This window comes from Hyperolius riggenbachi, chromosome 8 (assembly GCF_040937935.1).
Source record: "Hyperolius riggenbachi isolate aHypRig1 chromosome 8, aHypRig1.pri, whole genome shotgun sequence".
Taxonomy (NCBI): domain Eukaryota; kingdom Metazoa; phylum Chordata; class Amphibia; order Anura; family Hyperoliidae; genus Hyperolius; species Hyperolius riggenbachi.
The window spans coordinates 25368525-25381555 of record NC_090653.1 but is presented as its reverse complement, the minus strand read 5'-3'; the positions used below and the strand labels follow the sequence as shown (position 1 = coordinate 25381555).

The 13031-nt window shown below is 48.8% G+C and overlaps 1 protein-coding gene across 1 annotated transcript in view; it reads right to left on the bottom strand.

Annotated features, from left to right (window-relative positions):
- VASP (vasodilator stimulated phosphoprotein) overlaps positions 1-8481 on the bottom strand; it is a 62547-nt gene extending 54066 nt beyond the window's left edge. Inside the window, exon 1 of the mRNA XM_068250098.1 lies at positions 8077-8481. Within this exon, the coding sequence (XP_068106199.1) occupies positions 8077-8081 (5 nt within the window). The 5' untranslated portion in view covers positions 8082-8481. The remainder of the gene's footprint in view (positions 1-8076) is intronic.
- Between the last annotated feature and the right edge of the window lie 4550 nt (positions 8482-13031).

Genomic DNA, 13031 nt, shown 5'->3' with positions numbered 1-13031 from the left:
CCCCTCCAGCTGTCAGTGTGTGTACAGTGCGGTGTATATGATGTACTAGGCACACTATATATCCCCTACAGCTGTTAGTGTGTGTACAGTGCTGTGTATATGATGTATAAGGCACACTATATATCCCCCTCCAGCTGTTAGTGTGTGTACAGTGCTGTGTATATGATATACTAGGCACACTCTATACCCCTCCAGCTGTTAGTGTGTGTACAGTGCTGTGTATATGATGTATAAGGCACACTATATATCCCCTCCAGCTGTGTGTGTACAGTGCTGTGTATATGATGTATAAGGCACACTATATATCCCCTCCAGCTGTGTGTGTACAGTGCTGTGTATATGATGTACTAGGCACACTATATATCCCCTCCAGCTGTTAGTGTGTGTACAGTGCTGTGTATATGATGTATAAGGCACACTCTATATCCCCCTCCAGCTGTTAGTGTGTGTACAGTGCTGTGTATATGATGTATAAGGCACACTATATATCCCCCTCCAGCTGTTAGTGTGTGTACAGTGCTGTGTATATGATATACTAGGCACACTATTTATCACCCTCCAGCTGTTAGTGTGTGTACAGTGCTGTGTATATGATGTACTAGACACACTATATATCCCCCTCCAGCTGTCAGTGTGTGTACAGTGCTGTGTATATGATGTATAAGGCACACTATATATCCCCTCCAGCTGTGTGTGTACAGTGCTGTGTATATGATGTACTAGGCACACTATATATCCCCTCCAGCTGTTAGTGTGTGTACAGTGCTGTGTATATGATGTACTAGGCACACTATGGGCTTGATTCACAAAGCGGTGATAACTCAGTTATCACGCCTAAAAGACTTTAGGCGTGATAACCTTTGCACCACTGAGTTATCACCGATTTTTGCTGTAACTCGCGCGAAGTTTCCGCGCGTAGGTGCGCGCGCAAAGTCCCATAGGGCTTAATGGGAGCTTCGCGCGAAGCGGGGACGCTGCGCGCGCAAAACTTTGTGCGCGGAAAATTCGCGCGAGTTGCTTCTTATCATGCCTAAAGTGAGTTTAGGCGTGATAAGAGGCTTTTCACTGGCGTGCAAACACTTTGCACCGCTTTGTGAATCAAGCCCAATATATCCTCCTCCAGCTGTTAGTGTGTGTACAGTGCTGTGTATATGATGTACTAGACACACTATATATCCCCTCCAGCTGTTAGTGTGTGTACAGTGCTGTGTATATGTACTAGGCACACTATATCCCCCTCCAGCTGTTAGTGTGTGTACAGTGCTGTGTATATGATGTACTAGGCACACTATATATCCTCCTCTAGCTGTTAGTGTGTGTACAGTGCTGTGTATATGATGTACTAGGCACACTATATATCCCCCTCCAGCTGTGAGTGTGTGTACAGTGCTGTGTATATGATGTACTAGGCACACTATATATCCCCCTCCAGCTGTGAGTGTGTGTACAGTGCTGTGTATATGATGTACTAGGCACACTATATATCCCCCTCCAGCTGTGAGTGTGTGTACAGTGCTGTGTATATGATGTACTAGGCACACTCTATACCCCTCCAGCTGTTAGTGTGTACAGTGCTGTGTATATGATGTACTAGACACAGTATATATCTCCCTCCAGCTGTAATGGCCCATACTCACGGGCTACTTTTCTGGCCTGTCGCTAGCACACGGGAGCGTGTGCGCGACAGGCCGGCGACAGCTTGTCGCCAGGTCCCTCCACATACACACGCGGAAGTGGGACAAGGGATGGCGACTGAAGCTGTCGCTGACGTTCCTCCCCCCTGCCGGAAACTCAATGCTCCAGCTATTGGGTTGCTGTCGCTAGTCCGCATACACACGCGGACTAGCGACAGTTGCGGCGGCGACTGTCGCCATGCGATTGACTGCCGCCAATCGCCTGGCGACAGCAGCGACGAGCGACGGTTCGGGGTGTGCGCCTCATACTCACGGGCGACCTGTCGCTGCAACACGCGCGCGTCACGTGGTTGCGGCGACAATTGTAGCCCGTGAGTATAGGCCATTAGTGTGTGTACAGTGCTGTATATATTATATACTAGACACACTATATATCCCCCTCCAGCTGTCAGTGTGTGTACAGTGCTGTGTATATGATAGACTAGGCACACTATATATCCCCTCCAGCTGTCAGTGTGTGTACAGTGCTGTGTATATGTACTAGGCACACTATATATCCCCCTCCAGCTGTTAGTGTGTGTACAGTGCTGTGTATATGATGTACTAGGCACACTATATATCCCCCTCCAGCTGTTAGTGTGTGTACAGTGCGGTGTATATGATGTATTAGGCACACTATATATCCCCCTCCAGCTGTTAATGTGTGTACAGTGCTGTGTATATGATGTACTAGGCACACTATATATCCCCTCCAGCTGTTAGCGTGTGTACAGTGCTGTGTATATGAGGTACAAGGCACACTCTATACCCCCTCCAGCTGTTAGTGTGTACAGTGCTGTGTATATGATGTACTAGGCACACTATATATCCCCCTCCAGCTGTTAGTGTGTGTACAGTGCTGTGTATATGATGTACTAGGCACACTATATATCCCCCTCCAGCTGTTAGTGTGTGTACAGTGCTGTGTATATGATGTACTAGGCACACTATATATCCCCCTCCAGCTGTTAGTGTGTGTACAGTGCTGTGTATATGATGTACTAGGCACACTATATATCCCCCTCCAGCTGTTAGTGTGTGTACAGTGCTGTGTATATGGTGTACTAGGCACACTATATATCCCCCTCCAGCTGTTAGTGTGTGTACAGTGCTGTGTATATGATGTACTAGGCACACTATATATCCCCCTCCAGCTGTTAGTGTGTGTACAGTGCTGTGTATATGATGTACTAGGCACACTATATATCCCCCTCCAGCTGTTAGTGTGTGTACAGTGCTGTGTATATGATGTACTAGGCACACTATATATCCCCCTCCAGCTGTTAGTGTGTGTACAGTGCTGTGTATATGATGTATTAGGCACACTATATATCCCCCTCCAGCTGTTAGTGTGTGTACAGTGCTGTGTATATGATGTACTAGGCACACTATATATCCCCCTCTAGTTGTTAGTGTGTACAGTGCTGTGTATATGAGGTATAAGGCACACTCTATCCCCCCTCCAGCTGTTAGTGTGTACAGTGCTGTGTATATGATGTATTAGACACACTATATATCCCCTCCAGCTGTCAGTGTGTACAGTGCTGTGTATATGATGTACTAGGCACACTCTACCCCCTCCAGCTGTCAGTGTGTGTACAGTGCTGTGTATATGATATACTAGGCACACTATATATCACCCTCCAGCTGTTAGTGTGTGTACAGTGCTGTGTATATGATGTATTAGGCACACTATATATCCCCCTCCAGCTGTTAGTGTGTGTACAGTGCTGTGTATATGATGTATTAGGCACACTATATATCCCCCTCCAGCTGTTAGTGTGTGTACAGTGCTGTGTATATGATGTACTAGGCACACTATATATCCCCCTCTAGTTGTTAGTGTGTACAGTGCTGTGTATATGAGGTATAAGGCACACTCTATCCCCCCTCCAGCTGTTAGTGTGTACAGTGCTGTGTATATGATGTATTAGACACACTATATATCCCCTCCAGCTGTCAGTGTGTACAGTGCTGTGTATATGATGTACTAGGCACACTCTACCCCCTCCAGCTGTCAGCGTGTACAGTGCTGTGTATATGATGTACTAGGCACACTCTACCCCCGCCAGCTGTTAGTGTGTACAGTGCTGTGTCTCTGTGATGTGTGTTATGTAGCGATATGGGAAACACAAAACCACAATGTCTCATAGCTCTGCTTCCCCTTCCCTTACATCCCCTGTTGTGGTTTTATCCTTATAAGGCTGCAGGAGGGAGACGGAGATCGCACTGAATGCCGACAGGGTGAAGCAGAGGGGGGACCGGAGGCCTGAGGCACGGGTGTGTGTGTACTGAGGGGGTCTGCCTGTATACTGCCTGCTATATATACACCGTGTGTGTGTGTACCGAGGGGGTCTGCCTGTATACTGCCTGCTATATATACACCGTGTGTGTGTACGTCTATGTATATACATGCACAGCACAGACTCGCACACATCAGCACTAGACTAGGGCAGGGAGAATAGCTTGTGAGCTCCTCTAACAGACAGGTAAATACAGGATTATTCAGTGTAAGGCACTGTGGAAAGTGTCAGCACTATAAAATACATAATAATAATTATTATTACAGCAAGTGGGGCAGTGGCTCTGTGTGTTATAAGGAGGGACTCCGCACCTCTCAGCAGATCCTCAGTGACTCAGAGACAGAAATGGAACTGCTGATGATGGTGACAATACAAAATATGGGGGGGGGGGGGGGGGGGGGTCAGTATGGGCAATGGCAAGGTGTGCAACCTAGAACCCCCCCCTCCCCAATAAATTGGGTAATCAGAGGTGACCTGCAATTCTGGACTGGATAATCTATTCACTATCTGCTATTAACAGGCAAGTGACAGCCCACTTCTCCAGGGTCATATCAGAATATAGTAGTGGTGGCTGAGAGGTTAGTTAATCGGCATTCACTGCATCATGAAGTCAATTGTAACACTTCCATGTAGCATGCGGACCAACAGATTGTGCAGGTGAGCTCTCATACTACATGGAGGTGGTGTAATTGTCCAATTATTGGCCATTTCAAATTGAATGTGTATACCAGGCTTAAAGCCTTGCACACATTTAAATTATGATTGGCCAATCACTGACCGATTTTCCTGCCTCCATGTAGTATGAAAGTCATCAGATATTGAATACTTTGAGCAGATTGTGTACATAAACCCTCATACTACATGGAGGTGGTCAGATTGATCAGCGATTGGCGATTACAGTTTAGACTGAGTTATTTGTGCAGATCTATACTCTTATTTCTGGTACGTCTGTCCTACCACACACTGACCACCACCACAATATTGATTATGTCATTGATTGGCCAACTGTAACTGAAAGTGTGCATCGGGCATTAAGTTTGCTCACGTCTGCATCAACTTGGGAGTTATTTGCATCTCATTACCCATCTCTTGTCCCCAAAAATTCCCGCACCTCTCACTATGATCCGATATGGCCCAGGCTGTCCTCTGCAGATGCTGCGATTGATATCGCACACAGTCTATCAGTCCGATCCAAGTCCCTTTTTCTCCCGGGTGATATTTTCACATGTTATAATATAAAACGCCTTTTAAGCCACCAGCAAGCGTTTTGGCATTTTTTGTCGATTTAACGCCAAAAATTTACCATTCACACGTGGCGATTTTTTAGCGATCATGTTTTGCGGTTCTATAGCACTAAAACGCGATCACTGGGTAATCGCCTGAAAATACAAAATGCAGGCTACACGTTTAGCTTTCTTGGCGATTTGCGGCGATTAGCGCAAATCGCCCAAATGAGAAAGGGCCCATAGACTTTTATTACCCCAGTGCTTTGAAAAGCGATAGCGTTTGAGCGTTTTGTCGAAATCGCCGGCAAAACACTCAAGTGTGACTGGGCCCTGAAGGCTTGTTCCCACTGCAAGCGGTTTCGGCTTTTTTTTCGCCCGTGTGTGGTTTTTAAAAACGCCCCCCGACCAAGTGGACAATGAATGTCTATGAGAAGGTTCATATCAGGGCGTGTTGTGTGCTGTGCGGCTAGCAAAGTGGTGCGTGTACCGTTTTGGGGGCAATTCCGCCTCAATGGAAAGTATAGGAGAAACGCAAAACGCTCACAAAACCGCTTTGTGTAGCGATTGCGTATTGTATTTATTGTATTTATTTTTTTCCGGGTCAAAGAGTTCACTTCCTGACTTACAAAACCATTTGGAAAAAACGCTTAGAAAACCGCTAAACACAAAAACGAATTGCCCACCCAAGCGCCGGGAATCGGAAAAAAAAAAAAAAAAGAATGCCTCAAAAAAGCCTAACGCGGACTGACACGCGAAGGGAAAGCAATGTGAACAAGGCCTGATAGAACTTTTTCACCAACTTGTTGGCACTTTTTTAATTGTATTCTCCTGAAAAGTTATTTCAAAGAGAAGATTAAAAATTATCTTCTAGGAGAAAACTTAGGTGGCCATTCATCTAGCGAAAATGGGCAGATTCGACCAAGAGACAAATCTCATCGAATCTGATTAGAGAGAGATCTGTCCGCTGCCCGTACACCGCAGGCTAATTCCCGACCAATTTCATGGTGAAATCGATCCAGAATCGGCCTTCTGCGCCGCATCTGCCACCTCGCCCAGCACTGTCACCCTAATGTGCCCCCCTAGTACACAATGCATTACCTGTCTGTCCGCCGCTGGTGGCTGGATAGAGTACTCGTTAAGGGCTCTGCCTTTGACATGGGAGACCAGCTTTCAAATCCTGGCTAGGTCAAGTATCTATTCAGTAAGGAGTTCAAGGCAAGACTCCCTTACACTGCAGGGTGGCCTCTTGAGCGCGTCCCAGTGGCTGCAGCTCTTGAGCGCTTTGAGTCCGACAGGAGAAAAGCGCTATACAAATGTTCAGATTATTATTATTATTATTATTATTATTATTATTATTATTATTACATCCTTCGTCCATACACACACCCCATGTGGTTCCCGGGGTACACGAGCATGCGTGTGATGTCACAGACGCGCCCACGTAACTCTGGCAATCACGTGGGGTGCGTGTATGGACGGAGGACTGCACCTGGAGCCAGCGGCGGACAGAGACAGGTAATGCATAGTGTACAAGGGGGGCACATTGCACATTAGGAGGGCAGCGTCGGGGGGTTTCGTCGCTCGCCTGGATATCACTCACTGTTACCGTCTTACAACTGACTGAGCATCTTGCAACATGTCCAACCAATTCAGGCCCGAAATTGGTCGCATAGTTAATCGGGCATGCACTTGGTGACACTAATTTTCATCCGGTCATGGTCAAATCGCCCGATAAGTCGCCTGATGTATGGCCACGTTTAGGAGAAAAACTGAATTATGTTGGGAATAAACGGTTCGTTTCTGGCGTTTGATTCTACTCTCGATCGTTTTTGCCGCTCGATTCTGCAATCGATTTTCTTATCTTTTTCCATTCACTTCTATCAGGAATGGAGCATCGAAAGAATCGAAAGGGAGATCGGACATGTCAGAATTTATCTATCCAACCACCTAATCACCTCAAAAAACGAACCATGTATTCCCAGCATTAGACCGGAGCCCTCTGATTCACAAATGAGGGCTGAAACGCGTTTATCAATCTGTAAACAAACATAAGTAATAATATACAAGCACAGACAGCGCTGCAATCTAAAGGTCCGTACACATGCTAGATAAAAGTCTGTGTAAACAAAACGAACAACATCGCTCCAACGACATTACCCAGCAAAAAGAAACAAAAAGAAGTAGTTTAAACGACATTGTCCACACAGAGATTCCAAACGATTGTCTGTTTGAATACTACACGGAAAAGGAAAAAGGAAACGACATTTCACACGACATTCGTACACACTGGTCAACTGCACAATATCTGTCTAATAATCTTCTGAACTGATTTGTCAGTTGGATTGGGCAGAATCTATGATATATCGGTCTCTACTTTATTTTTTAAACAGATTGCTGCCTGATATGGTGATATCTGACGTTTCAAATGACCATTATCTACTGTGTGTACAGGGCTTAGGAACCCTGCAAAGAAATATTGACCAAATGACATCAACAAATGAACTCAGCCTGACCTGCAGCGGATCCGCTGATAATCCATACTGACTGATCATTATACATATACAGCCGAGATTTCCTATGTACACACACTGAATCATTCATGTCCCCAGGAGCTGACAATCTAACGTCCCCACCACAGCCCATTCCACAGAGGGGGGGAGGGGGAGCCAGGTGGCCTGCCAGTGTGTCTCTGGGGGATGATGGAGGAAACGGTAACACCCAGAGGAAACCCACAACCTGTAGGCACACACCTTATCTATAGACACACACACACGCACACTCTGCATACATCACATTCTATACACACAGGTATAGGGCACAGATAGCCGGGGGAGGGAGGGGGACATGCAAGAACATGACAAGTATGAGACTCACCTCATGGTGCAGAGAGAGAGGCGCCCCCTGCAGGCAGGAATGTGTCCCCTGTGCTGCCCTCACCTATCCCAGCATATCCCCCACCCCGGACAGTCCTCTGATACAAAGTATCACTGCTGTGCCTGATACAAAGTGTCACCTCCTGCCTGTCCCCTCCCTGCTGCAGTCACCTCCTGCCTGTCCCCTCCTGCCTGCCCCGAGCCTCAGTCTCCTGATCCCCTATAGATCTCAGCCTGCCCCCCTATAGATCTCAGCCTGATCCCCTATAGATCTCAGCCTGTCCCCCTCTACACCCCACTCTGTCACTTTCCACACCTGATCCCGCCCGCCTGTCACTTTGGGGACCCCAGTCTGTCTCTAGACCTCAGTCTCTCTCTCTCCCAGGCTGTCACTTCCTCTCTCTGGGCTCTGCCTTCCCTTAAAGGAACCACAGCTGATCTTACACGTGCCCCTCCTCTTCCAGGGTGACATCAGCGCAGGGCTGTGCCCCTCCCCCACCGCCTGTCTGCTTGCTGCCCCCAGGGGGGTATGTAAAGTGCAGGAGAGGGGAGGGGGGCAGGAAGGGGAGACTTACCTGGCGATACACAGGGGAACTCGTGTATGTGTGATGATAATGAGACCTCCTGTAGTCCACAGTGTTGCCCAACAATGGCAGCATGTAGCCTGGTATACGTGCAGGACAATGCTGGGTGTATACAGGAAATCAGGGAGGGCAGGAGATAGTGCAGGGTGAGCACAGTATATAGGAGGTAATGCTGGGGATACACAGGTGGTGACATTACTACAGTGGATATATATAAATATATATATCTATTAGAGCTCTTAGCACAGGGGACAATGCTGATGCCTTACAGGGAGTAATATCAGGTGTACACAGGTCTGGCAGTGCAGAAGATAATGCTGGGGGTCTGGCAGTATAGAGGATAATGCTGGGGGTACACAGGGAGTCTGGCAGTACAGAGGATAATGCTGGGGGCACACAGAGGGTCTGGCAGTACAGAGGATAATGCTGGGGGTACACAGGGAGTCTGGCAGTACAGAGGATAATGCTGGGGGCACACAGGGAGTCTGGCAGTACAGAGGATAATGCTGGGGGCACACAGGGGGTCTGGCAGTACAGAGGATAATGCTGGGGGCACACAGAGGGTCTGGCAGTACAGAGGATAATGCTGGGGATACAGAGGGGTCTGGCAGTACAGAGGATAATGCTGGGGGTACACAGGGAGTCTGGCAGTACAGAGGATAATGCTGGGGGCACACAGGGGGTCTGGCAGTACAGAGGATAATGCTGGGGGTACACAGAAGGTCTGGCAGTACAGAGGATAATGCTGGGGGTACACACGGGGTCTGGCAGTACAGAGGATAATACTGGGGGTACACAGGAAGTCTGGCAGTACAGAGGATAATGCTGGGGGTACACAGGGAGTCTGGCAGTACAGAGGATAATGCTGGGGGCACACAGAGGGTCTGGCAGTACAGAGGATAATGCTGGGGGTACACAGGGAGTCTGGCAGTACAGAGGATAATGCTGGGGATACACAGGGGGTCTGGCAGCATGGAGGATAATGCTGGGGTGACACAGAGGGTCTGGTAGTACAGGGGATAATGCTGGGGGGTACACAGGTGGTCTGGCAGTACAGGGGATAATGCTGGGGGTACACAGCGGGTCTGGCAGTACAGAGGACAATGCTGGGGGTACACAGAGCTTCTGGTAGTACAGAGGATGATGTTAGGGTTCACAGAGGCTCTGGCAGTACAGGTTATAATGCTGGGGGTCTGGCAGTACAGAGGATAATGCTGGAGGTTCAAGGAGGGTCTGGCAGTACAGAGGATAATGCTGGGGTTACACAGCGGGTCTGGCAGTACAGAGGGTAATGCTGGAGGTTCACAGAGGCTCTGGCAGTACAGGGGATTATGCTGGGGGTACACAGCGGGTCTGGCAGTACAGAGGATAATGCAGGGGGTTCACAGAGGGTCTGGCAGTACAGAGGATAATGCTGGGGGTTCACAGAGGCTCTTGCAGTACAGGTTATAATGCTGGGGGTCTGGCAGTACAGAGGATAATGCTGGAGGTTCAAGGAGGGTCTGGCAGTACAGGGGATAATGCTGGGGGTTCACAGAAGGTCTGGCAGTACAGAGGATAATGCTGGGGTACACAGCGGGTCTGGCAGTACAGAGGATAATGCTGTGGGTACACAGCGGGTCTGCCAGTACAGAGGATAATGCAGGGTGCGCACAGTATATAGGAGGTAATGCTGGGGATACACAGGTGGTGTAGGACTACAGAGGATATGGCTATATATACAGTGGGTTGAAAAAGTATTTGGCCCCCTTGAAGTTTTCCACATTTTGTCACATTACTGCCATAAACATGAATCAATTTTATTGCAGTTCCACATGAAAGACCAATACAAAGTGGTGTACATGTGAGAAGTGGAACGAAAATCATACATGATTCCAAACATCAGGCAATGCACTCATCAGGCAATGTCTATAGGCAACTGACTGCACTCAGACCAAAGGGGCTGAATAATTACGCACACCCCACTTTGCAGTTATTTATTTGTAAAAAATGTTTGGAATGATGTATGATTTTCGATCCACTTCTCATGTGTACACCACTTTGTATTTGTCTTTCACGTGGAATTCCAATAAAATTGATTCCTGTTTGTGGCAGTAATGTGACAAAATGTGGAAAACTTCAAGGGGGCCGAATACTTTTGCTAGCCACTGTATATAGTATATCTATCAGAGCTCTTAGTACAGGGGACAATGCTGTATGTATGCCTTACAGGGAGTAATATCAGGTGTACACAGGTGGTCTGGCAGTACAGGGGATAATGCTGGGGGTCTGGCAGTATAGAGGATAATGCTGGGGTTACACAGGGGGTCTGGCAGTACAGAGGATAATGCTGGGGGTACACAGGGGGTCTGGCAGTACAGGGGATAATGCTGGGGGTACACAGGGGGTCTGGCAGTACAGAGGATAATGCTGGAGGTACACAGGGGTCTGGCAGTACAGAGGTTATGTTGGGGGTACACAGGGGTCTGGCAGGACAGAGGATAATGCTGGGGGTGCACAGGGGGTCTGGCAGTACAGAGGATAATGCTGGGGGTGCACAGGTGGTCTGGCAGTACAGAGGATAATGCTGGGGGTACAGAGGAGTCTGGCAGTACAGAGGATAATGCTGGGGGTGCACAGGGGGACTGGCAGTACAGAGGATAATGCTGGGGGTGCACAGGGGGACTGGCAGTACAGGGGATAATGCTGGGGGTACACAGGGGTCTGGCAGGACAGAGGATAATGCTGGGGGTTCACAGAAGGTCTTGCAGTACAGGGGATAATGCTGGGGGTGCACAGGTGGTCTGGCAGTACAGAGGATAATGCTGGGGGTACAGAGGAGTCTGGCAGTACAGAGGATAATGCTGGGGGTGCACAGGGGGACTGGCAGTACAGAGGATAATGCTGGGGGTGCACAGGGGGACTGGCAGTACAGGGGATAATGCTGGGGGTACACAGAGGGTCTGGTAGTACAGAGGATAATGCTGGGGGTGCACAGGGGGTCTGGCAGTACAGAGGATAATGCTGGGGGTGCACAGAAGATCTTGCAGTACAGGGGATAATGCTGGGGGTTCACAGAGAGTTTGTCAGTACAGAGGATAATGCTGGTAGTTCACAGAGGGTCTGTCAGTACAGAGGATAATGCTGGGGGTGCACAGGGGGACTGGCAGTACAGAGGATAATGCTGGGGTTTCACAGAGGGTCTGGTAGTACAGAGGATAATGCTGGGGGTGCACAGGGGGTCTGGCAGTACAGAGGATAATGCTGGGGGTACACAGGGAGTCTGGCAGTACAGAGGATAATGCTGGGGGTACACAGGGAGTCTGGCAGTACAGAGGATAATGCTGGGGATACAGAGGAGTCTGGCAGTACAGAGGATAATGCTGGGGGTGCACAGGGGGACTGGCAGTACAGGGGATAATGCTGGGGGTACACAGGGGGTCTGGCAGTACAGAGGATAATGCTGGGGGTGCACAGGGGGTCTGGCAGTACAGGGGATAATGCTGGGGGTACACAGGTGGTCTGGCAGTACAGGGGATAATGCTGGGGTTACACAGAGGGTCTAGCAGTACAGAGGATAATGCTGGGGGCACACAGGGGGACTGGCAGTACAAAGGATAATGCTGGGGGTGCACAGGGGGACTGGCAGTACAGAGGATAATGCTGGGGGGTACACAGAGGGTGTGGCAGTATAGAGGACAATGCTGGGGGTACACAGGGGTCTGGCAGTACAGAGGATAATGCTGGGGGTACACAGGGGTCTGGCAGTACAGAGGATAATGCTGTGCGTACACAGGGATCTGGCAGTACAGAGGATAAGGCTGGGGGTACACAGAGAGTCTGGCTGTAGCGAGGATAATGCTTGGTGTACACTGGGGATATGGCAGCACAGAAGATAATGCTGGGGGTACACAGGGGGTCTGGTAGTACAGGGGATAATGGTTGGTGTACTCAGGGTCTGGATGACCACTGCCAAATCATCACATGTTGTGTGTTCAGTTTTGGGTCACGTGACCTCTGCCATGTCACAGGAATCTGAGTGACCACTGATTTGTCACAAGAGGCTGAGTATCCACTACTTTGTGACTGATATCTGTGTGACTACTGCCATGCCAAAAGAAGTTGATCTCTCCTACATCATAGCAGTCTGAGATTTCAGTCACTTACCAGATGCCTGTGTGACCACTGCTTTGTCACAGAATGCTGAGTGGTCACTTCTATGTCACATTAGGTTGAGTGACCACTACAATATCATACGAGTTTGAGTGGATGCTGCCATGTCACAGGAATCCCAGTGATCTATGGCAGTTATAAATATATCCAGGGTCGGACTGGGCCACAGTAGTACAGTTTTTTCCCTCGGTGGGCCCCGCCTCCAGGTCTCTGGTGGGCC